This window comes from Formica exsecta, unplaced genomic scaffold (assembly GCF_003651465.1).
Source record: "Formica exsecta isolate Colony F162 unplaced genomic scaffold, ASM365146v1 scaffold442, whole genome shotgun sequence".
Classification (NCBI taxonomy): Eukaryota; Metazoa; Arthropoda; class Insecta; order Hymenoptera; family Formicidae; genus Formica; species Formica exsecta.
Genome location: NW_021851656.1, coordinates 893,163 through 919,280, shown reverse-complemented (window position 1 = coordinate 919,280; position 26,118 = coordinate 893,163). Strand labels below are relative to the sequence as shown.

The 26,118-nt window shown below is 33.0% G+C and overlaps 1 protein-coding gene across 1 annotated transcript in view; it reads left to right on the top strand.

Moving 5' to 3' along the window:
* The window catches only part of LOC115240576 (green-sensitive opsin-3), a 64,500-nt gene that overhangs the window by 9,225 nt on the left and 29,157 nt on the right, over positions 1-26,118 (top strand). Inside the window, exons 2-5 of the mRNA XM_029815806.1 lie at positions 15,482-15,768; positions 16,150-16,473; positions 20,453-20,525; positions 25,732-25,925. Of these exons, the coding sequence (XP_029671666.1) occupies positions 16,252-16,473; positions 20,453-20,525; positions 25,732-25,925 (489 nt within the window). The 5' untranslated portion in view covers positions 15,482-15,768; positions 16,150-16,251. The remainder of the gene's footprint in view (positions 1-15,481; positions 15,769-16,149; positions 16,474-20,452; positions 20,526-25,731; positions 25,926-26,118) is intronic.

The window sequence follows — 26,118 nt, the reverse complement described above, 5'->3', positions numbered from 1 at the left end:
TCGTGGTCACTGCATCCCACTGCGATAGGTGATGCATGGTGCAATAGTTTACATAAATTTGAATCGTATATTTTCGAGCCGTATATTCTGAATAAGATTTAGAAGTTCCTGTCATTCTTGTCGGCTTATTTGTGTTTTGAATAAAATGCTGAAATATTGTGAATTTTAATCAATGTTAGATGTTTATCGTTACACATAACATCGTTATATTAGCACGGCAAATGCGCTATCGCACATTTGCAACGTCTTTCTTTGTAAGAAAGACCTGACAAATTTTTCATTTGTCAATAGCAAATACCATGAACAAATAATAACCATGAAAAAAAAACAATTTAATTAAAGCTACGATAATTGACTGACTTCATAGAAAATTAGATATGACTTCCTTAAAACAAATGCGTTTTGTAATTACGTTCTTTGCATCACTATAAATTTATGCAATACATAAATGTAATTATTGTACAACCAAATTTATTTACAACCAAATTTACAACATTATATGATTTAATCACGCAATACATACCTGACTGAAATGGTTGCAATAATAGGTGCGATATTATTCGCATTGTAATTACCACTAGATTCAATATCGTACAGTGAACATCATGCATTCATCCCTTGATGTAAACAAAGAAACATATTTTCTATCTATTGATTCTTGTATTATCATTATATCTGGATATAATATCAATATACTCTATATCTTTATTGTATCATGTTTTTCTATCAATGTAAGAAAAAATAAATTAAATGTTATTAATTGAAATAAAACATAGTAACAATTAAGACACAAAGATTTAAAGCAGAGAATACGCCTGTTTATTCAAAATTTGATGGCCCATAACACATTATGACTCGGATGTCAGCTACGATTCATTCCGCTGACGTCTGCTCCGTCCAAATAGCTAAAGTTACTTGCACGAACATATACGACAATGCGTGAACACGAGAGTGGCGAACAGTCCCATTATTTATCGGCGGAACTTCCCCGATTACGACACCTTTGGGAAAGTCCGATCGAATCACGTGTGCCCCATCTCTACCTTTGAGTTTCTATTTTCTTGCCAGGATAAAAGATGTCCGCCACAACCGTAAATTTCACGCCAATGATACGACAACTTAAAATATGTTCTAATAATCTTACGGAATTGTCACATGCATTGTAAATTATTCATTTTTTATACGGTTTGCTTGTTATAGTATTAAAATATCAGATATGAAAAGTATATTATTAAAGAGAATGTAGTTCAGAAAAAGACATCTCTGCCGCCACATCGTGCTTGTTATATCCGGACTTGACTCGAGTATAGTTACGCGACTAAAATATTCCATCATTTTTTACGACCTGTACTTACGCTATAAAGATACATTGTAGAAAGTTAGATCATTGTGCGTTTTATCGATATCATGGAAGTACGTCAGTACAACAGGAAAGCTCGGGCGAAGCTTTATACTTTTTACGAGCGACGCTTCGCTTACAGCTTCGCACCCGCGCAAACCGTCGAAGTCATTCTTTTACGTCCTTTACGATATTGCACGCACCCTCTCGTCAACGTCAGACTTTGGTCGTTACCATAGCCGCCGCTCGTCAATCCCTTCACCGCATGTATCTCGCTTTCGTTCCGATCGTAACTGCAAGATTATATAGCTACAAATTTTAGAAACAACAGCCGTCGGATACAGAAAAGAGACAGTTTCTGATAGAAATTGGTTATCCGCAAACGCGATTTATATTCGCGAGGATAATAAAATGGAATGTTGATTTTATACCTCGTAGGTGTTTATGGGGTGCTAAACCCTAAGAGGGATGAATCGTGTTCTATTTGAAGTTGGCCCTCAGAGCAAAACACCATTAAGTCAATCCAGTTAGGGTGCTTTCGTAATACGTATCAGGTGTGTTTGAAAGTTATGAGATACAAAGTGCTATAATATAATTTATATTGTAACATAGCATCATTTTATCTTTTTGCAATAATTCGCAATCTCAAGAATATAAGCATGCAAAATTATATAAAATTTTTTCAAACTTTTATTAGTTTCATTAAATATTTGTTTGATCTGATGTAATAAAAAATCTTTAACTTCCTCCAACACAATAAACAACAAATTTTTAAATTAATTTCTTAAAATACAATTTCTTAAAGTTATAGTTTCATAAACAATATAATGTTAAATTTATTATTTATATTATTTAAGTATTTTATTTATCGCTGTGAATGAAAAATTAATTTTATTTAAATAAATTTTGTTATATTTTCTCAGATAAAACTGCGAATATTCTCTATTATTCCATATTATTGAGAATTGATAAAATGATAAAATAATAGCAAATAATGGTTTTATTAACACAATCAGTTCGCTTCTATGCGTAGTGATGCGTGAGAAGGAGAATTACTCATGCTTGGTTAAACTTCCGACGGCTGACCCGAGTCATGCTTGTACTACTGCCGCTGTCGGAATGGTATAGAGTACTAAAAATTATTATCTTGCTTTCTTCTTCGTTTTATCTATTTATCTGTGCAACTCTGTTAATTCAATATCGTAATACAAATTTATTAGATAAAAATAAAGATAAATAATAAAGAAAACGATACAAAATTACAATAAAAATACCAAGACGAATAGATTTATAAAATGCATAACTATATTTAAAGCATGCGACAGAAACAGTTTTTGATTAGAATGCTTTATTCACATTTAAGTAGTCATCTAGATTTTTTATTAAAGATACAAAAGATCACAAAATGAAAAGAAACATTAATCGTGAATTGGTATTTGCACTTTTCAATCGTGATAATACTTTTATCTCGTATACGTTTGTTTAATGCTCATGTCACTTGTACTCAGGTTGATTCTTCCAATCGCCAAGATCAATTTGCGCAATCCATTTTTCAATCGTTATAAATTCCTGTTGCCATTTGTTTGTTCTCGTATGTTGGGGAATCCACCACGTCATCGCAATTGACACGCATTCTCAATCACACCCTGTGTTTTGCTGGCATTTTGAAATCGATTATATACCTCGTATATGCATTCGATGTGCATAATTGGCACTCTCCAGTTACCTCAGGTTAAATTGATGTCGATATTTGATACATGTAATTCCTACCTCTTTTTGTAATTTTTTTTGAAACATGAATCGAAAACTACATTAATAAGACAAGAAATACAACGCCATCAAATACGTTAGATACTTATTGACTTATACACACACACGAAAAACACATACATTATATTATATATATATACTAGTATATGTAAAACGCATTTTTCTTAAATAGTATATATTATATATATAAAAGCACTTTTATATAATTTTATTTATATAATTACTTTCGCGCGTTAAATTATCCATGTAATTGAACAGAACGTTCAACTTGTAATCTAGTTTAATTTATTAAGTATTCCACTTCGATATCATATCGCCTCCCCTGTACCATTCATCCTTGATTTATGTTCGATTCCAGGAACCCAGATACGTTTTACGGAGATAAATACGCGAGAATATAGCACACCAACGTGTTTGTCCGACATGACCTGCAAAAACTAACTCGAGTGTAATCCGCAAGCGCAGTATATACATGATACAAATAATGCAAAATATTCATAACTTCCTCTGAGCTCTCGTCGCAACACGAACGAGACAGTAGCAAAATCTACGTTCCCCACCAAAAAGACGTTCAACCATGGTAACCATCATTTATCGTTAACACTTCGTTAACATGCGGCCCAATCCGTTTAGGCGCTTTTAAGCCATCAAGCGATGCATTTGCAGGACCGGCAAACGCTGGTGCACTCAAGAAAAGCAGATTGGATGTTCGTAAAATTTATGATGCTGACTCAACGTAAACGACATAACCGTTTTCCAGCGCGATTCTACGCGGTCTCGGTCACGCGGTCTCGGTCGCTCTTTTACCTTTTCATGGATGTGACGGTTCGCATAATTTCGTTTGACTCTTTTTAATCAATTGAAACTTTTCCCGATACACATTGGCGGCTCAGAATATTTTTTGATACTACTATCGCATAGACGAATCCCGAATACATGCTTTATGAAAGAACACGTTTATTTTCACTCGGTCTGAGAACTTCGCTCGTTTATCTGTACGCTCGGCTCGTTACTCAGTACGCTCGTAAATCTCACGATTACGGATTGTCAACCGGCTCATACCATCACATGGCGCAGATTCTAAAAAATCTCGCTTGTTAGAGTCGCAAGTTTATTGGCAAAATTGCGAAATGCTTTGATTTAAGCAGTGTACGTACAGTGTTATTTTAGTAACGCATACTGCACATCGTGATCATAAGTAAAAAGAATATTTATGATGCAAAGTATTCTATATTCACTTTGTCCGCATATAAATTATTTGTTTCAATTGCATACGCAAGGTATCCTACAAAATCAGAGATAATATTTTAGAAATAGATTTTTAAAAAGTTATTGTATTTTTCTACATAAATTTAATATATAATTAATATATAATTCGATATAAAAAAATTCAATAAGAAATCAATGAGCCATCTTATCAATTAACAATCGTCAAATGTATTATTCAACTCGCATGGTTAATATAAGAAGATATAAAAATTTTAAAAATAAAAATTTTTTTTTTTTAAAAAGAGAACCACTAATAAATTATGTCAGGTTATATTTATTCATCTTGTATGCTCGCCTCGGATAATGGACAATTCTCGGCAGCATGTCGAAAAATGTTCCCCGCGTTTGCGTATGTTTTAATTTACCTAGACTCAGTCAAGAGCAAACGCATACCGGGGAGTTTCGACGGCGCATACGCAGTTGGAAATTGTCTGCAGTTGTATGTATTATTCGTGAAAGCACAGAAACGTCAGCGTCGATTCCACCGCGCATACGGTTTCCTGGATGCGCGGTTTAACCGCATGGCGCGGTAGCTGAAATTTTTCTTCCGCCACTGGTCCCTTCCGGAATAGTAGGAAACAATTGAAAGACCGCCCTTTTTTCCTTATCTCTTTTTCTCTTGCAGTAGATATTATTCTTTGATATTATTCTCGTATGCAAGTAAAATCTGTTCTTCCGACAGTACAGATTTGCTATATAATTCTTATGTGTAATTTGTACAATAATAAATTTTGATGATCGCGATTGTACTGATATTTAATGCTACGTGTGATATGTTATATATGATACGAACGTTCTAGAAAATAAGAAAAAAACATAACTTATATAATATTTTAAATTTAAATGTCAGAATAAAATAAGTTATTTAATTGTTTTTTTTTTTTTTAATGTGTTTATCAGATAATTTTTAATAGAGATAAAACTTTATTATTCGAGTGATTTATTTAATTTTATAAAGAACTGATTTTTTAATTCTTACATAACAATATAAAAAATTGATTTTATCCACATTTTGTGACATAATTATTTCGAGTTTTTATTTGAAGATATTTAATGCAGGATAATGAAAAGTAAATAGTAACCTTCCTATGTATTTTTATTTATAAAACTCATCTCTAATTTGGTTAAAGAATCTATTATACAAAATTGATGTGGTAAAAGAATCTGTATTTTTTTCTGTCGAAAATAATTGGTAACAATATTTTTGTCAAAATAAAAAATTTATAAATATAAATGCTAAATGTTATCTGTTTAATTTGTTCGATTCACTTCCTATATGATTCACCATTGCACAATAAAATGTATTTACCGCATGATAAAATATACGTATCAAAATATTATTCCCGTGGAAAAATCCATTTTAATGGCATTGTGTTTTCATTACACACTCTAGTCAGATTTTCATTTCGCACTGAAATACAAGTACCGGGATAAATCCAATTGATGAATCGTATAAATATAAACCATGTGATCAGAAAGAAACATTTGAAACAGATATAAGTACAATTACATGTTCTCATAATAATTTTATAATTAACATCTGCAATGGATTTGACGGTAATAGATATATTTTGCGGTAGAAATGTTTACACATCTGATAAAGATTTATACACACAGGGAGTATTATAGTTGTATAAAAGAACTCGAGAGAGAAAGAGAGAGAGAAAGAAAGAAAGAGAGAGAGGGAGAGAGAGAGAGATTTTACGCTGAAATATTCCGGATCAGTCGAACAATAGCTGCAGCTAGAATTATGGAAATATGCAACGGTACATGTGAAAGAGGGAGCGTGAACTATGCAATGCGCTGGTTAAAATAATGGGCTGACAAGCACAAAGTTGAACTAATTGTGTTAGTAAGTCCCGATTTTTCCGTATTACACTATGGCAAATATTTCTATTTGTACTTACCGGTACAATAAACATTTTATCTACGAAAGTGTAGTATTTTGTCCATTTGTAATAAAAATGCAAGGATGTTTTGCTCGTGCATTACAGTGCTCTCTGTCGAATATTTCCAAAAGGTCTCCGACAATACGCCATATCTATCGCAAATATTTTTCCATAGCTATATAATCCGATCCTGTGTATCATCGTCATCAAATCCTGAAATCGTGTTGATCATCTTCGTAAATATCATGATCTTGGAATACGTGTTTCGTTCTCCGTGTTTTCAAAGTTAATTGCGATTGTTTGTCGATTGTATTGACATTGTATATGTACCCAGAAATCACATAAATCTTTAAAATTTGTAATTACAGTAAAAATTTTTATAATCTAAAATGTTTTATTAAAATTAAATTAACTTCAAACAAAAAAGTTAGAAAATTATATGAATATATTCTGTAAAAATACTACAAAAGATTTCGCACAATTATAGCTCCAGTTTCGGTAAAAATGATTTGATACTCCGATCTCGAGAGAATATAATTCTTTCTTACGCGAAGTTTTTATATAATTGGAGAATTAATGCTTTATATGTACAATGTAATATCAGAAAAAAAAAATTAATTCTAGAATCTAAGTATGTAATTTTCGGAATTAGGATTTAGCATCAGAATTATTACATAGGATTTCTCAACATTATAGTTTGGTTTCTCATTTCTGATCCCGATATGGCGCGGTCATCCCGACACGGCATTTAAACTCGTTCCTGTTCCTTCGAGACGATTCGACGCGCTAGTCCCTACGAACGTAAACACGTCAACAAGGAAGTCCGGATATGGCCGCGAGGCGAAACGAATGGGGATAACAAATGGTTATTTCGCACGGAACTAACGACTTTTCTTTTTGTCGCGCGGCCGCTTCTAACCGAGGATCGGCAAAAAGAAGGAGGGTGAAGCGTTTTACGAAGCTGGATTCGGCGACACCACTTTTATGGATATCTCTTTTGCAGTGAGATTTTTTTTCCAGGTTACTTCTTTTATGAAGAGAGATGGGTAACCATCATTTATCGTTAACACTTCGTTAACATGCGGCCCAATCCGTTTAGGCGCTTTTAAGCCATCAAGCGATGCATTTGCAGGACCGGCAAACGCTGGTGCACTCAAGAAAAGCAGATTGGATGTTCGTAAAATTTATGATGCTGACTCAACGTAAACGACATAACCGTTTTCCAGCGCGCTTGCTATCGCGCGATTCTACGCGGTCTCGGTCGCTCTTTTACCTTTTCATGGATGTGACGGTTCGCATCTCGTTCGCGGAAGCATCTGTGTTTCTCGAACTCGGGATATCCTGGATACTCGCGAGCTGAATAAACCTTTTTTTTTTCTTCCTCCGCATGCCGACAATATTAGCGCGTGTCCCACTTAACACTTAGGTGAATATCGAATCGCGTCCCTTTATTAAGAACTCCCCTTTTCATTTATAAATCACAATATTCTTTTTTTCCAATGTCGTAGGATATCATCGATAGTTGACACAAATATCGACGTGTACCTTTCAATGATATTTTGTCGACTTAAATAGAAAGCGTGACGCAAAAACCTATGTCGTGTTACTTCTTTTATGAAGAGAGATGTATGGGGTCAGCAAGTGCCTTACCGGCCGACAGTGACGAATTAACCGAGTGTTGTGCACAACACGTTTCTCCTTTAAAAGAAAAATTTCGCTATCGGACGATCATTTCTATTGGATCTTTATAGATGGTCATGAGATATATCTCTCACTTGATAATGTTAGCGCATGATATTCGTCGATACGCTGGCAAAGCGTGAAAGTTGATAGTTGTCGATACGATAGTATTCGCGTATGATGTGCACATTTTAACGAGTCTTGTTTTTTGTCCAAAAAGAGGGATGTATGTGAAACGATTTTAATTACATACGATATAAGCTACCACAATATACGGCTATCAAATGGCTGTTTGATGTATTCTGGCATCGGCTTCAGTCGCGAAAAGCCATCGTGCAAAAATACATATCGTGATGCAATAGAGGTGTCTTGCATCTATAGTAGTTGCGGGAGAAAGGCAGGATTGTACAGAAAAGATATCATCTTTCATCAGATAATTGGTACGTGCACAGAATACTTTGTAAAGCTTGCACGAATATACGAAAATTCTTTTACAATAATTAAAGCCGAGCATAATTATAAAGTCGTTTAAAATTGCAAATTAAAAGATTTGGAAATAAAACTGTAAGTATATAAAAAATTTCTTATTTTTTTGTTAATTTCAAGATGATAACTTGACCACAATTTGGTTGTGATAAAATTTTAATTTTAATATTAATTAGAAACTTAACATATTGAAAATTTAAAAATAATCTTTAAAATATTAATCAAATTTAATTAAAATTCTATCAAAAAACAAATATTGTGTTTAAATTTATGAAAAAACATTTTTTTATATTTAATAAAAATGTTCAGAAAGTTCTTGAATATAAAAAGAGAATTGTCATTAAATGTATCCATTGATTTTCTAAAACAAAGGCTTCAATATAAATTAATATGAATATCTCATTAAGCAGAGAAGAGATAATATAATATTATGATTTATTCAACATTATTTGTTTGTACACAATTGTATATGTATTATTGTATAAATATGCACGTAATTGAATGGAACAAAATTATTTTAATGAAATGTTTATCATAATTTAATAAAAAAGAGAAGGATCATTAAAAATCAGATAAGTTATTAATCAGCAATTAATTCCAAACATAGTTATAAATAATTAATATGATGAAAAAGAGTGGACGTTACGAAATACTAACATAAAAGATCGAATATGGTCGCATTTTATATATACCTTTTATATATATATATAAATAAAATAGTAATAGATATATAAGTAATTTGCATGCGAAGGAATAGAATTCCATGGTACGTCCGCACTTTTCGCAGAAAATGCGTTGGAAGAATGGAATGGGTTTGCTGAGTTTGGTCTCGGTATTGAAAGATATTCGCCAAACCAGACGGCATGCTGCAAAATATCTCGCTATATTTTCCTCGTGCATGTAATACGATATATCTGCTTGAACTACTGAAAGAAATAGAAAATTCATCCGCTTGAAATTTCCTTGCTCTTATCTTTACATACCAGAATAAGGGTTCGTCAAATACTTCTGTTTCGTTCATCTCATTACATCTCGCAAAGGAGAAATTTTCTAGCCTCCTTTTCATCTTTTTCACGAGCGTCTTTGGGATGTAAAGGTGTGCATCACAAAAATGGAGATGACAAACGATCTGTATCATTTTAATTTCGTTTGCCTCTTTTTAATCAATTGAAACCGGCTTCAGTCGCGAAAAGCCATCGTGCAAAAATACATATCGTGATGCAATAGAGGTGTCTTGCATCTATAGTAGTTGCGGGAGAAAGGCAGGATTGTACAGAAAAGATATCATCTTTCATCAGATAATTGGTACGTGCACAGAATACTTTGTAAAGCTTGCACGAATATACGAAAATTCTTTTACAATAATTAAAGCCGAGCATAATTATAAAGTCGTTTAAAATTGCAAATTAAAAGATTTGGAAATAAAACTGTAAGTATATAAAAAATTTCTTATTTTTTTGTTAATTTCAAGATGATAACTTGACCACAATTTGGTTGTGATAAAATTTTAATTTTAATATTAATTAGAAACTTAACATATTGAAAATTTAAAAATAATCTTTAAAATATTAATCAAATTTAATTAAAATTCTATCAAAAAACAAATATTGTGTTTAAATTTATGAAAAAACATTTTTTTATATTTAATAAAAATGTTCAGAAAGTTCTTGAATATAAAAAGAGAATTGTCATTAAATGTATCCATTGATTTTCTAAAACAAAGGCTTCAATATAAATTAATATGAATATCTCATTAAGCAGAGAAGAGATAATATAATATTATGATTTATTCAACATTATTTGTTTGTACACAATTGTATATGTATTATTGTATAAATATGCACGTAATTGAATGGAACAAAATTATTTTAATGAAATGTTTATCATAATTTAATAAAAAAGAGAAGGATCATTAAAAATCAGATAAGTTATTAATCAGCAATTAATTCCAAACATAGTTATAAATAATTAATATGATGAAAAAGAGTGGACGTTACGAAATACTAACATAAAAGATCGAATATGGTCGCGAACGCGATATAATATATTCCGATTCAGTGTAGTGGTTTCCCCCCAAAAAAGAGCAAAAGTATATATCCTTTAGAAATCCATGGATGACAATATATACCGGCTATAGAAAAGCCACCACGAGAGACAGTAAAAAAAGACTTACTGCACGGTTCCGTCTTCCACCATTAGAGCTAACGACCATCGTAAGTCGTTACGTACACCGATCGAACTATGCTAGAATGCACTTCGCGGAGCATATCCCATGTATAGCCGAACATTATTATGATCGTATGGTCTACGGATTCAATGCATGATGGACACATTCAAGATGACATTCCGTGGATCGGTAAAAGAGGAACGAGCGCTTTGAGAAAAAAATCTTAATTCCGCAATCTAAATGCATCCGGTGTCATTGAGACTAAATTGTCGATACGCAATGGGTTTTGTTAGAGATGGGTAGATTCTGACATAATAAAGACATTTCCGACTTAATCCCCTCAGTTTCGCAGCCGCGAAACTCTCTATATCCTACCGTTGTCGTGTTCTTCCTTGTATTCCACCTTGCTACTTGCATCGGCCAAGTGGCTGCGAGAGCGAACGGTGTCTGAGTCGACAAAGTTCTTAGAGTGGAATGTCCGCGTTGTCTTGCTGCTGTTGCTGCTCTCGCGATACGAATCGGTACAAACTTACACGGCTTATCAGTGTACGCTGCTGTTATCTGTTCCGTGTCGCTCAACTGTAACGAACTTGAGCTGCGGACTCTCCAAGGAAAATGTCAAGTTACATTCCTTCTGAGATTTCTTCTCATTGCGTCAGTTGCACATGTTACATCTATATTGTGTTATCACACCCCTCGTATAGGTGTAGACTTATCGCTCCTGTCGGCATTGTACACGATTGATTGCAATTTTTTTTTTTTTTGCTGCGTTTCAATAGTAGTACAAAAGAAAGAATATCAAGAAAATTGAATTTTTTTCTAGTGATATCGATTACAATTCGATTAGCATATTATTTAATTTGAACTTGAAAACAAGAATATAATGAAGAATGTAAAAATAAAATAAAAATTTTGATATGTGATAGAAAGTTAAAAACGATTAAAAGTGGAACATAAAATTGAGCAGATTGTATTTGTTTTTGTTGCAAAAATTTGCTGGGGACAACATTGAAAAGTTTATAAGTTTGTAAAGTAAGATGCGAATAACAGTAGAGGATTATTCCTGTGTTAGTACGTAAAGCGGAAAGCTGATATCGTTAGGAAGTTAAAATATTTTACTTTATCACGATGTTTAAATATTCTGTGGACTTCACGTAAGACCAATATTGTTTTCGCAAATTATATACTGTATATAATCCCACACGGAAAGAAAGAAGAACTTTTCAAAGCTTGAATGTATCTTAGAAAAGAAATGTATTACGCGCACTAACAACAATGAAACTTTTGAGTTTATTCTGTAACAGTTTTATCTTATTCTTTCGCGAACAGTTTATCGCATAAAGAGCGCGTAATATTTGCGCTTGTCGAGTTTATTGCGTTTATGATTTCCATTATTGCGTAATAATAATAAAACAAAACAAAATAAAATTGAGACTAGAAGCGGATTGAAAAATAATGGACCGTAACGAATAAAGTCAAAGACAAGTATGTATCAGATATTTTCGTGTCACTAGTTATAATTAATCGATTTAATGACTTGTACACATTTATACGTTAGCGAAAAATGTTCCGCGAGTTAAGCATTATCCTTGCTTATTCCGTGCATTTCTGAAATTTACGATTATCGTGAGCAATATTGCGGATGATCCAGCTCGATTCATTAAAATTTGCCGCATCATTGCGTGCAACTCTGTCAATTTAACCAGATCACAATTATCAACATATTGCAATTATCGACATAAATTATCGTTGCAACGAGGAAAAAGGAATATTATGTATATTGCATATATGTATGAACATTTAAACTAGTAAACATTGGGGAAATTAAGAAATTATAAAAAGCAACTTTCTCTCTACATTAATTAAATATTTTGCGAATATCCGTTTAATCGTTAATCGCGCGGAAGGAAATTTTGACTCTGCCCCGTGTGTTATTTTAATGAAGTAACGGTCCGATGTTTACTCGTGTAATTGCAAGAAACGAAGTTGCTCACCTTTATTCGCCGATAGCTAGCAGGTGTGCGTAAAGTATACGACATATCGATCGCGCGAAATCTACTTGTGGAAAATGCAAAAGCGTACGTTGTGTTGGTCCATATACCTGAATACATGCGTATGGGATACGAAACTGTTTCCATTCCATTCGCCTTTCTATTGAAGCGTGAAAACGAGACTAGCTGGCAAGTCAACATTATTTATCGATTGCGCATCAAGTAAATGAAATTGAAGGCTTTAGTGCAACAACGCGAACACATTTTTCTCGATAAACGAATCACTTGCCACATATCTTGAACGAACAGTAGTCTATTGTGTAGATACAAAAAATATACCAACAACAAGTTAATAGATGTAAAAGGAGTAAAATGGATCAGTTTTGTAATAATCAGCATCTGTAAAAATATTAAAAATGACTAGTTTCTGTAATGATCAAAATACATTGCATAGAGGTAGAGAAACATGAGAATCGCACATATTTATTTTATTTATTATTTTACTGAAATAAAGAAATATATATAATCTTTTGAAATTTGATATTTTTGTAGAGCGCTTTATCAAACAGGCTATTATACAGAAGAGATTGTTGGCAGCGCGCGTTATAAAGGCACACACGCCATTTTTATCTCGATAAATGCAAATCGAATAACGGGAGCAAAGCCTAAAGCAGCAGTGCGAATAATAGGTATGAATACGTTCGTGAATAGAAAGGGCTCTAACGGCAGAACGGTGTCTGTCGAATTATTACTGAAAAGAACGAAAAGAATCCCCGCGAAGTAGCAAATGGAAGACAGAAATATCCGAGCCGAAGATGAGTTCGAGAGTCGTTTATTTTTTAATTATATCAAATTTAATATCGCCAAAGACGCTTTCGTTGATTATCTTGTCGTTTTTTTTTATCCTTGCTATCGATTGTGCATCATTGATAGTTTATCTGATTCTTCCATAATCTATATACCATTAATTGTCGATGTCATTTATAAAGAAGTGTACTCGTGAATAGATAATGAGCGCCAAAATGCATTGCTTTCTCAATTCAGGATGCGGAGAATAATAACACCGCATTCGGGCTGCTGGCAAATTTGATTGCAGTTTTTGAACTGCACTTTTCATTTTGAAAGGTGTCTTCATCAGTAAAACGCTCACGGCCGTATATTTTGAGAATAAATATATTGTACAAATATATAACAGTAAATATTTGCATTATCGCAATGTTTTTATTGCATATTATTAAAATATATATATTTTACAAATATTACATATTTAAAGTGTACTGTAAAGTATGAAGATATTGATAAATAACAAATCAAATTTTTTAATTAAAAATTTTTTTTAATGGTATTAAAATATATTATGTTTTGCTTTTATATATATAGAAAAGTATGTGTGTATTTAAGAGAATTATTTTTACAAATAATATCCTTAATTTCCTACTTTTTCAATTTTTGTGTCCTCTTTCGAATCTAGATTCTCAACATAAATTTTTTATATTTCATGCTTTTAAAAACTGTTATTATTAACGTATAATTCGTATGATACGATATCATGAGATTAAGCAAATTATATAGCTATTAATATATCGCTAATTGAAATGTCGCAAACAAGCTTTCGAATAATTAGCGTAATAGTAAATATAGTAAAACGATATAGTAAATGATTGATTTATTAAATCGCAATACTATTAAACAAATAAAATTAAATCCGTTTAACAATTTAGGTTTTTAGACCATCTCGCTAAACCGCTTAATGCCACATTAATTTTGTATTATTTGCTCGCGCATTCGCAAGGGGCCGATACATTAATTATTATCTGAAAATCAGACGGATGATGTTAACTGGTATGTGCTCTCTTTCAACGAAATTCGCGGTGAACAGCAAAGCCCGATCCCCAGCTTGCTGAGATCCAATTAATTTTTCCATTTCCGCCACTTCGACGCGTACGGGTTGCAAACAGATCCTTTTGAATTTTAATCATACGCGAATCATCCGTATATCAGAAGGGAAAACGGACTTTCAGCGGTAAAGGATTTATAATTAATTATTCGCAATTTGCGAGAAGTTAAGCTTATTACAAAAGAGCATGATCCGTACGAATTCACAGACATCTATTCGGCTTTGGCGTGATATGTAACGCGTCATCGATTCATCGGCGGGAACGGAATTGGCGCTCGCGATCGATCAATATCGGATTCGCGGACGAACGACTTCGTCCGTTTACGCGGTACAAATAAAATTCCCGGAAACGTGGCAGGATGCATCCGTACGCTTGATTGTTGGAGATATTGCGGGTAAGAGTAAATAAAACGTTGCAAACTCGGAAACGTATGAGTTTGAAACGCAGTCTGTGATTCCGTAGAGAGCTCTCTACCGTATTGGATCACTGATGGACACACAAAAGGAGTAATCGTCGAATTTAGAGATTAATTACTGTTTAATGTAGACATAGGATAAAGTCAAACTTCCTCTTTTAGCCTTCGCTTACATTTTACACACATGATATACCAGTAATTTACAAATCTTCCTCTATACGTAGTATCATTATACTGTTTATTCTAATTCTCCGAGTTCTGAGTTAAGATGCGAAGGTATTGTTTTCTTTGCATATATGTATGCGTCACTCCCGAAAACTTCTTCCACAGCTGAGATTTACTTACCGAGAAATTTACCAGTTAGAGTATGCCTAAAATAAAGTTTCGTCTTATCTTATCATAAATTTTACTTGATACATAGACGGCAAAACAACCGCGACAGCTTGCAAACTATCAAGTAGAACTTTTCTCCGGTTTGACTTTGTAACTTGCGTGTAGAGAGAGCGTAAATTCAGCCAGCGGCAAATTGAATTTTATAGTATTTTTATCCAGGACCGTATCTTTTCTCTCTTTACAGAGCTCTTCGAGTCGTCCGCATCCCTATATACGCGGTGGATGCAAGCTGCGATGCATCGCGCGGTAAGGGTGCATTACCAGAGGTCGAAGTCACGCATCGTTTTTCAGATGCGCATGGACGACTCGTGAGTCACGATTGGTCTTTCGAGTGCGTCATCAGACGCGCTCAAACGCTCGCAATCGTGCAGATCCTCCACGCTCTCGACGATGAAGAAGCAGTGCTTAAAAAAACTGGTTGGCCATCAGCGAGACAGGTTCTCGAAAACTCGCGATCGACAGGGATGAAAGGTTCGTTGCAATATTTGATCGTCGACGTCGGTCTCATCCCCTTTTCCTTTCCTTAAAACTCTTCAACCGTTGAATTTTATTGAGAGAAAAAATATTTGTTCTTAAAATAAGTTTGCGTTTTCTTTTTTCAATTATTTATTTCAAGTAAAGAAACAAGAAGATAGTTTTAATATATATATATAACAATTTAAAGATAAAGATTTTTATATATTATTACAATATAAAAACGACAGTAAATTTATGATAACCTGCTAAAATAATAAAATAAGTATAACATTGCATAGAAAATTCATATGCACCTACAATAATTAAACAAATATTAAATATTTCTATAGGCAAATTTATAAAATGATAAATATCATAAGATCTTTTATTTGAAAGGTTATTCAGAAACGTACAAAGTACGTGTGCCTCGAGCGAGACACGGGTGTCTCGTCTGGAGATTCAGCACCGTAGACACGTGGGGAAATAAGCGGTTAACCGATGACAATGGAACACAAACAGACAATCTTGCTGGCACCATCACTGAGCAACAGCAGCTGTTGGAGAGGCGGCACGTCCGAAGCTGCCTGGACAGGTCCAGGTCCAGGAGAACTGATACGAGCTACACTAATATTGCTGCTAAGTCTTGGCATTCTGTGCGCCAATCTTCTGGTGATATGCGTTATCAATAACAGACGATATAGCAAGTACATACATGCTCAAGTAAGTAGATCGTATTACTTGTGCAGTTAGATTTACACGTAACTTTTTAATAATAAATGGATTAAATTCAATTCTCTTGACAAGATTTGTGTCTTGTTGAATATGATTTAAAAGAAATTAACTTTTGCGTTTTTTTTTTATTGTAAAATAATAATAATTCTAGAAATACTACACCCAAAAAATAATCTCTTAAAATGTCGTTAGAAAATATATTACTAAAAGCATAAATTTTTCTGAGAATTTTATTTTAAGAATCGATAAAATTAAAGAGTATTCAGTAAAATCGGCATTTCGCTAAAAAGAAAATAACAAGAAATGATAACATTAATATTGTATTCATTTTGTGTGTGTCTTGTGAGGAGGATTACGATGAGTGAAATATTATTTATGTGAATATACCAAGATTTTGGTCAGCGCGATAATTCATAGCCTGTGATGGAAGGGTCCACGGGATTTTCTCCATTTCTCTCTTCTTGCTATGTAAATTAGTCTGAAATGGTTAGCTGCACGAAATACGGAACGGTCATGTTTCTGGATTCTAAATGAATACCGTCGAGTTGTAGAGACTAATGACGATGGTCGCAAAAAAATTAGACATTATTTGTGCGAATGTTTCATCTAAAGAGTATTTAGTAAAATCGGCATTTCGCTAAAAAGAAAATAACAAGAAATGATAACATTAATATTGTATTCATTTTGTGTGTGTCTTGTGAGGAGGATTACGATGAGTGAAATATTATTTATGTGAATATATATATACGAAGATTTTGGTCAGCGCGATAATTCATAGCCTGTGATGGAAGGGTCCACGGGATTTTCTCCATTTCACTTTTTAATAATAAATGGATTAAATTCAATTCTCTTGACAAGATTTGTGTCTTGTTGAATATGATTTAAAAGAAATTAACTTTTGCGTTTTTTTATTGTAAAATAATAATAATTCTAGAAATACTACACCCAAAAAATAATCTCTTAAAATGTCGTTAGAAAATATATTACTAAAAGCATAAATTTTTCTGAGAATTTTATTTTAAGAATCGATAAAATTAAAGAGTATTCAGTAAAATCGGCATTTCGCTAAAAAGAAAATAACAAGAAATGATAACATTAATATTGTATTCATTTTGTGTGTGTCTTGAGGAGGATTACGATGAGTGAAATATTATTTATGTGAATATACCTATTATATACAAATTATGTATATAATAGTGCATCATTTTGCCATATATATAGTCAAATAAAACAATCGACATTTGTTATTCTTGACTTTGATTACAAAAGTTTAATAGAAAATAAATATTACATAAACATAAAGTTGATAATGTATCGATTATGTAGCGATTCCTTTATATTTTACGCTGTAATAAATGTCCCCTTGATTATAATGTTGGAGATTACGATATCTCTTATAATGTTACGCGCATTAAAAAGCCGTTCAATAACCTCGCATATCTCAACAGCTTTTCTTTTCCACAAATCGAGGAATTTATAGGAAATCTTGGAATGGTGTTCGCGATGCTTGGCAGGAAATTATTATCGTTTGAAACTCACGGCTGCGCTTCCGGCAGCCGGCACTTCTTCCGCTATTTCCTCCACCAGTCGGTGGCTGCGACGTTATCGGAGTTCCTGGCGATAATCTTTACGCGTTGCACCTTTCCTCCTACCCCTTCCTCGTTCTCTACGCCATCTTCTGAGGTAACAGCCTGATTTGTGACCGTATATTTCTTCATTTCGCACGTGCTAAACTCCAAAGTGCGCCATTCCACCGGTAGATCCCGGATATCTTCGTATTTGCTTATCTAGACGAAATAGGAAATTGTCGTAATGTTCTCGAGAAGAGAATTAATAAACACAAAATTTTATGCAAATTTATTTTAGGATATATTTTTTTATACAATGAAAAACATATTTTCGTACTCTTTTGTAGAAATGTTGAGATAATTACATAAGTTTTAGTAATTGAATAACAAAATTTAGAAAGAGGTTTAATGAGAAAATTATAACAGAAATTGCCGCATTAAACAGAAATATAGTGTAGTCTATCTTATCTATTATAATTTTGTTTACATTATACTAATTTCTTGAAAATTGATTAATTAACATGAATTACATGTCTAATAAACATGAAACAAATATTTATTAATCCATTTGTGTTGATAAAATAGATAAAACAGAAGACCAACAGATTTACAATAGCACTGTTGAAACTGATTGAAACATAAAAATATATCATCGTTACTTAATATGAAAAACAGCGATGTCACTTCTACCTGGATATCGTAAGTTACAGTCGTATCTGTAACAATAAATTACTTTTGCCGCATTTTCGCCGATATGACTCTAACTACATATAACATAAATATGTATGTCGCTTTATATCGAAATACCTTTTCCATATCTAACATGTCAATATCTTTCGATGTTTCCGCTTTGCATCTAGAGACTTGCATAATGTGCATGCTATCAAGATTCTTACGCTACGTCGCTTTCGTTAGTTATATACGTTGTAACTGCATATAAATGTAGTGTAAATAAGATATAGTTATCAACTCAAATGGGAGGAGTAAAGAAATGAGGCAATTTTCATGCAAATTGCAATCATAACGTTGAATGGAACAAGTCGATCAAGCATCTTAAAATAGGTAAAATACCATTTATAAAAAAATAATTATTTTTTAGAGAAAAGACTCCCTTTTTGAAAAATATTATAAACAAATTTTAAAAATTATAGTGGAGCAATAATATATGAATATAACACATGGAATATAATGTGTGTATAATGTTATATAATACTAGAAAATAAAAGCGAGGTAAACACATTTTTTAATCAAGACTTTTATATATATTATACAATTTGTGAAATTTCTTTTACAAAATAAAAAGAATAGATGCTTTAAAACTAATGAGAAGACAGTTTATTCAAAGTGTATATTAATAAATAGCTTCATTTTTAAAACATTTCTCGAAACTATTTTAATTAGAAGCATTGTATGTTTGAGAAGCAATAAGATGGTAAGTGATTAAAAAGAATAAAAAATGACGCGGTAGTAAGTAGAAACTAAGCAAACAGAATTAATAAACGCGAGGAAAACAAGTTTCCATGTAGCTGAAAATAGGTCGCAAATTTGGTGAAAATGTGGTGCAATTAATAAGATCAAGCTGAGAGGAAGCAGATGGCAGAAAATTAATAAACAGACGCGGGAAGCAGATGTTGGATAATTAGAAAAAATTCTTGGTATAATTAAAGAAGCAAAATGAACATAATATTATGTAAATAATATATGTTTGTAAAACATGTATAAAATAATGGTCTTAATAGATATCTTAATCATCTTTATAGATATTTTTTATACATAAAAAAAATTTTCTCAATTTTTAATGAAATATATCTCAAATCATTTATATCATTGAAATATATATGTATAATAATATAAAGAAAAATAATATAAAATATAATTTTTTTAATGCATTGGTAAATATTCCGATATTGATAAGAGATACTTTTAAAGATTGCGTATATCATGTACAATGGAAATGTGTAACAGCTGTAGATCAGATTCGATTTCTTATTGCGAACAATCCTATAAAACTTTATGAGAACTATCGAAATCCGAAAGTGAGATATCGGCATTTGCACAACAGGAATTTCATAAAACTATAACGATAATATTCCTACGTACGAACAGCCCCATCTCGAAAACACACTGGTGTGCATTTCTTATTTCCAGTCTTTTGAAACGTATATCTCTCAAATGGAATGGCGGAGGGTTAACGTCTCTAGTTCGTAAGCGAATTGTTTCGTGCTCTCGAATCGTTCTCACGTACGATACAGCATCCTATATGCACTGCTACATCCCGACCTCTTTGCCATGTTTTTCATATTTAATATATGATATAATATATCCTTGAAGTCTCTTGAGAATTTCTAAAGTTCTCTCCGTCTTAAAAGAGACAAATTATTGTAAATACGTGGTTATAGCCGCATGGTTATCATCATTTATTAACAATACTCGATAAACGAGAGGAAGTACCTGATCCAGGCAACACCACAAGTGTTGCACAAAGAGAAGCTCGTGCAAATCTATCAACTCTGTAGAGCGCAACGATAGTGCTGATGGTGTGCTACGTCACTAGCAAGCGAGAACGGGAACGTGCAAACAACTAAAGTTTCAAACGTGTAAAACTTTACGTGATCGGCGAATAAAGGCGATACAACTAACAGCGTGCTCGCAGTTGCAGTCCCGCATCCTTTTCGTCGAATTGATGGCAGAAATTGTGAATCGAACTAAATCGAATTTATAAACGCGACCAACTAATAGCTTATATATTACCTCTGCAACGATTTGCATTCAATATTAATAGTATTTAATATTCCATTACGGTCGCAAGTGATTTATGATTAATTCGTTCAATTTGAACGACAGACGAAAGAGTATCTATTCGTGACTAACATGCAACAATGTCCGAGTTATTAAATGAAATGTCGCATTTATATCGATATTTAATTGCGTCGGTTGATGTGTTTTGTAACACATTATTGTTCGCAGTGTTGGACTTTTTAACAAACGGTAGTAAATACACACAGCGACAACACGTTACATTTATCTATATTGTGGAAAATGTTTTAGCTCTGCCATGATTTTATTCGAGAAATATCAACGTTTTTAGAATTAATGCTATAAAAAGTATAAAGCGACTGTTTTAATCACCACTTTTAATCCTATAATTAATACTTGCCATTAAATGGATGATTAACACAAACTTGATTTTTGTAACTTTTTATAATTATCGGAAATATATGAGCAATTATGTCCATACATTATTATTTGTTACGATATTCTTAATTCTAAAATGTTAAAAATTATTAATTATTCCATGGCAGAAAGTCCAGAATTTTATAATATAACAATATTTTTCTTACCAAATATGTCCAAAAATAACATGTAAACATAAGCTGTTAATTAACATAATGTATTTTAGCTGCCAATTTTTTTACTATTGCGGCTAATATTAATTGTTGTGCTTCAATTCCTGAAACTCGACAGCTTGTTACTGTACTTCGGAAATAGTCCATAGTTACACAATTGATTGAACAAATCGATTACAGCGCATTGTTCCATTGGAAAAAAAAACATAAAAATGATACGCGAATCGCTATTCCAAGATAGATCGTCTCTAGCCACTCGATATTCATAGAATCTATTCTTAGCGGCAACAAATCTCTCATGTCTACGTGATAACCCCGGGATACAGACGGCTACGACGGGTTTGTGTATTCAGATATCCGTTCAAAACCAAACCGTAAACTTCGATAAACTAACACACTGTTTGTTCTTGCTCAACCATGCACCAAGATGAGATCACTGGAGACAATCGTTATAATGTTATGATATTATAATGTTACAATTGTTAGCTCTGTGTTCTCATGATACACATTTAAAGTACCATTATATCTCCTAAATTTCGAACCCTTTTTGAATAAAATAAAAGTGATATTTTTATGTGCTTCGTATATTATTCTTAAAACATTTTCCATGGTATAAATAAAAAACGAACACTTTGTTTTAAAGACTGTCATAGAAAGTTTGTATTGCTTAAATATATCAGAAAAAAAAATCCAATTCTTTTTCTTCAAAATATTATCTCTAGAATGAACGATAGAACTCTGTAACAAGTTCGTTCTCTAATTATAGCTTCATAAAACGAACTTTATACTCTCTATTGGTAAATTCCCGGGCGCTCGCTATCTGTATTTAGCTGCATAATGTCATTACTTGTCCGCAGAACGAACTACGATGTTGTCGAAGCTACGACGTTACTGCTGTTCGTTCCTTCGTGGCAACATTTTCTTTTTTTTTCACGACATAAACCAACCTGAAAAATTTTTGCACCGCTGCGGCAGTAATGCAATTGCAAATTTAATATTCTACAAATCCCTCCGCATATACGCTCCAACCGCGCATTGCCGTACCAATGCTCGTTTCATTTTATTGGCGATGAATGTGGAAGAATTATTATATATCGCGTTGATAGAAATTATCGTGAATTTCTATGAGAGATACGGCACGTTTCATGCGCGTGATACGGCGTCAGTTACATGCGTGCACAGTAACCCCATGCAAAAGAAATAAATCTGAAATTTATCGTCTTCGAGCAAATATTATCGCTGCCTGATTGTTAATTTTATTTTTCCGTTGCTCCTGTTAACATCGTGAAATTTTTTACAATTGATCGCTCGCGTTCGCGCGAGTTTTAGCGGCACCGAATGTGCCAACCGAAATCAAGCATTCTCCGGATGCGCGCTCGCAATCAGCCCAAGATCGTTCCGAGGCAAATGCAATTTCGCGAAACTCCTAGCGCTCGTCGTTCTTTCGACAGCGCATCTCACAAATAAAGATATCGAACTTGTTATACCGACGCAATTATTCCGGTCGTGGCCGAATAAAAGTTAGTCGTGATGTTTCATTAAAGTCCCCGCTATAGAGCAACGATGACGACGACGACAGTTTGTCACAATGGGTTAAGGTTGCTTGGGGGCGAGATCGGGTAAGTTAGTTTGTGGCGAAAATATTCGGTTAAGGTCTCCCGGGAGTGTTTCGAGGATGGCTCGAAATGAGGCCAGGCCGATCCTGGCCTCTTCAGATTATCAGAGCTTTCTCTTGGCAGTACGCCAACAGTCACCATGGCGACCATCTTAAACTATACTTGGTACACCTTCGCATTACCGTGACCATGTCTTTATGGATACACTGACATCACCAATTCATAGAATCACACCGTCGCTTTCAGCAGCTCGCGATGTTTGGGACCGTTTTCTTTCCTAAAGATCGAATCATATACGTCTCTCTCACTCTCTCTCTCTCTCTCCCTCTGTCTCTTTACGTAGCCGCGACAATGAAGCACGCTCGTGTACGTTATCATCGCTTATCGTTTAAGTCGTGTTTTTAGCATAATCTCACGAATGTTTATGGATATACAATAAATAATATTTGCCAAGCACGCGGACTTTCCCTCGTCTCGCCGAGCTTCTACCAAATAGAACATGTCTGGAATCACGATAGTGTATATATCTTGTTATATCCTACCTGTCTCGCTTCAAAGCAGCCCGACGTATCGAGCCGGACGTATCGGGCCCGAAAATGACAACTGATAGAGTTGATATATACAATAGATAGATATGAAATTGTCTTTCTCTAATATAAAATTGAACGTATATGCTATATGTAAACGGATATGCATTGTAGCGTATGAAATTTTTTTGTGAAAAAATGTATGCACTCTTTTTTCTTCCTATCAACTTTAACAAAATCAAGAGAGAAAAAGACAAATTTAGAGAACAATTTTTATATATTTGTCTCGACAAACTTATATATGAATAATTCTCAATAAATGAATTCTATTAATAATTTTTTATTTATCTGCGGTTTTGTTTTCAATAAATAAAGAAAAATTTTATATGCAGAAAAAATCTAAATTGATCAAATGTAAAAATCTTTCTTGCACTGGTTCTATTTCAATATAACTTATTATTTAGTAGGTACATGAAAAAGATAGTATATATGTTCGAAATTTCTATTTAATTTATAGTTTGATTCATATTTTTCTATTTGTTTACATTGTATTTTCAAAATTATTAAACAATCCAATTGTTTATAAAAAATAATATTTCGTTAAAAGAGAAGATGATATATTTATGTATTCTAAATTTCTTAGATAATATAATGTACGTTAATTCGTAATCGGAATTGTGATTCCTCTGCCACAATCGTAGAGGTCGGTTTCAATTGGATAGGAGAGTTGACTATGTGCTAACCGTCAATTTGCTCACTTGTGGCGTCTCACAGCTTGTTTCGCGTAAAGCATATACGTTTGGAAAACGAATTAGCGACAGTACGTTCGAAGACCGGGTTATGAGAAACTGACCCAGTACGCGCCCTGTAATCGATACATTGTTACCTATACATTGGTTATCAAGTAGCTTATGCAATATGAAGAAATAAACTATGTTTATAATTGTTAAATAATCACATTTTCTCAAGAGTTCCTTATATCCAATCTTTGATAAAAAGTCATCTTTTGATACATATAAAAGGAATTTTTCTCTTTATTTATTAAAACAAAAGATAATTTATTATTATATCCAATTAAAATATATTCTAGTAATAGAAATTTATATATAATTTATATTTGATTTTACCTTAATTATTTTATTACATTCTCAAGTTTTTTCAAGTTTTTCACAGAAACGGTAGAGTTATTATTAACGTTTCAGAAAATCTACGAGATTAAATTCAACAAACTGACTGTATTCTGCCGTTGATGATAATGTCTGTTATTAATTTCTGGGATCTGCGTGAAATCATGTTCCACTGATTTCGCTGCAATTAACATGCGTTAATTTAATTTTGCCTATAGTATCAACATGCATGCAGAATTTAAAAAAAAAACGACATCACATTGTTTAATCGCAGGTTAAAATTCGCAGGCAGATGCAACGGTGCGAAAGCAACATTACGTCATGATGAATGCGGTCCTTTTTTATTCGAGCGCGACATTTAATTACAGTACGGGGACTCGGCAAACACAAACTTTATACAGTTCACAAACGATTCCTCATACAATTAATTGTGTGTAATATTTACACGAAAAGTGCAAATGTGTGATTGGTAATACTACAATGTTAATTAAATTTATGCCTCAGTCGATAATTAATTAGATGATGAAATTCTACCTCTGCCTGCACTCAAATCGGAGCAGTAACAGCCTAGGCAAATTCTAATGGAAGCAAAATTATACCGCAAAGCATTGTGATATCAGCGGTAGACCGCAAGCTCCCGTTCGTCATGTAACCGCAAAATCCTGATTATTTTGATAAATTCGTGCAGAGAAAGGACATACGCCTCTCTAGTATAAAATAATCAATCAATAAAGTAATCAACTCCAAAATTATTATCAGAAAAAATGTAGTATTATATATATCATATAGCATTACACGCATTAATAATATTTAAAAACATAGTAATTTATGTAGCCTCTATTTTTCTTATTTTCTTTGCAACAAATCAAAAGAAAAAATGTTTAACTAATTTATAAAATAAATCTATAAAGAAAACATAATGAGAAATGTGTGTTTTTTTATGCTGACTAGTATACAGTTGGTTTTCTCGATATTCTCTTGACCCATCAAAACTTGTCGTCTAACAACGACTTCTCATAGCTTAACTCGTCGACCTATGCACTTTTCCAGGAAGTTATAAGTTATTTTATCTGAAAAGACTGAGAGAACGACACCCAAAGAATCTCGTTTGTTCTTTCGGAAACTTTTACTGTTCCAGGCACTTCTTAGGGGCGCTTTAACTCAACAGAGCGCTGTTATCCTCGTCTGTATGGCAATCGACCGTTACGTTTGCATGCTACACCCTCATCGCTATCATAAGCACTCTTCTAAAAGGGTGAGTTTACTGTCTATTCACTCATCAACTCTATTAAACTAACATAATATCTGTTACACATTTACCTTTCGATAATACCTTTTTATATTAAGATAAATTTTTTTAGATATTTCAATATATAAATATTTTAATATAAGTTACTTATGTTTTGAATTATCAGTTTTTTATATTTAATAATAAATTTTAATTTTTA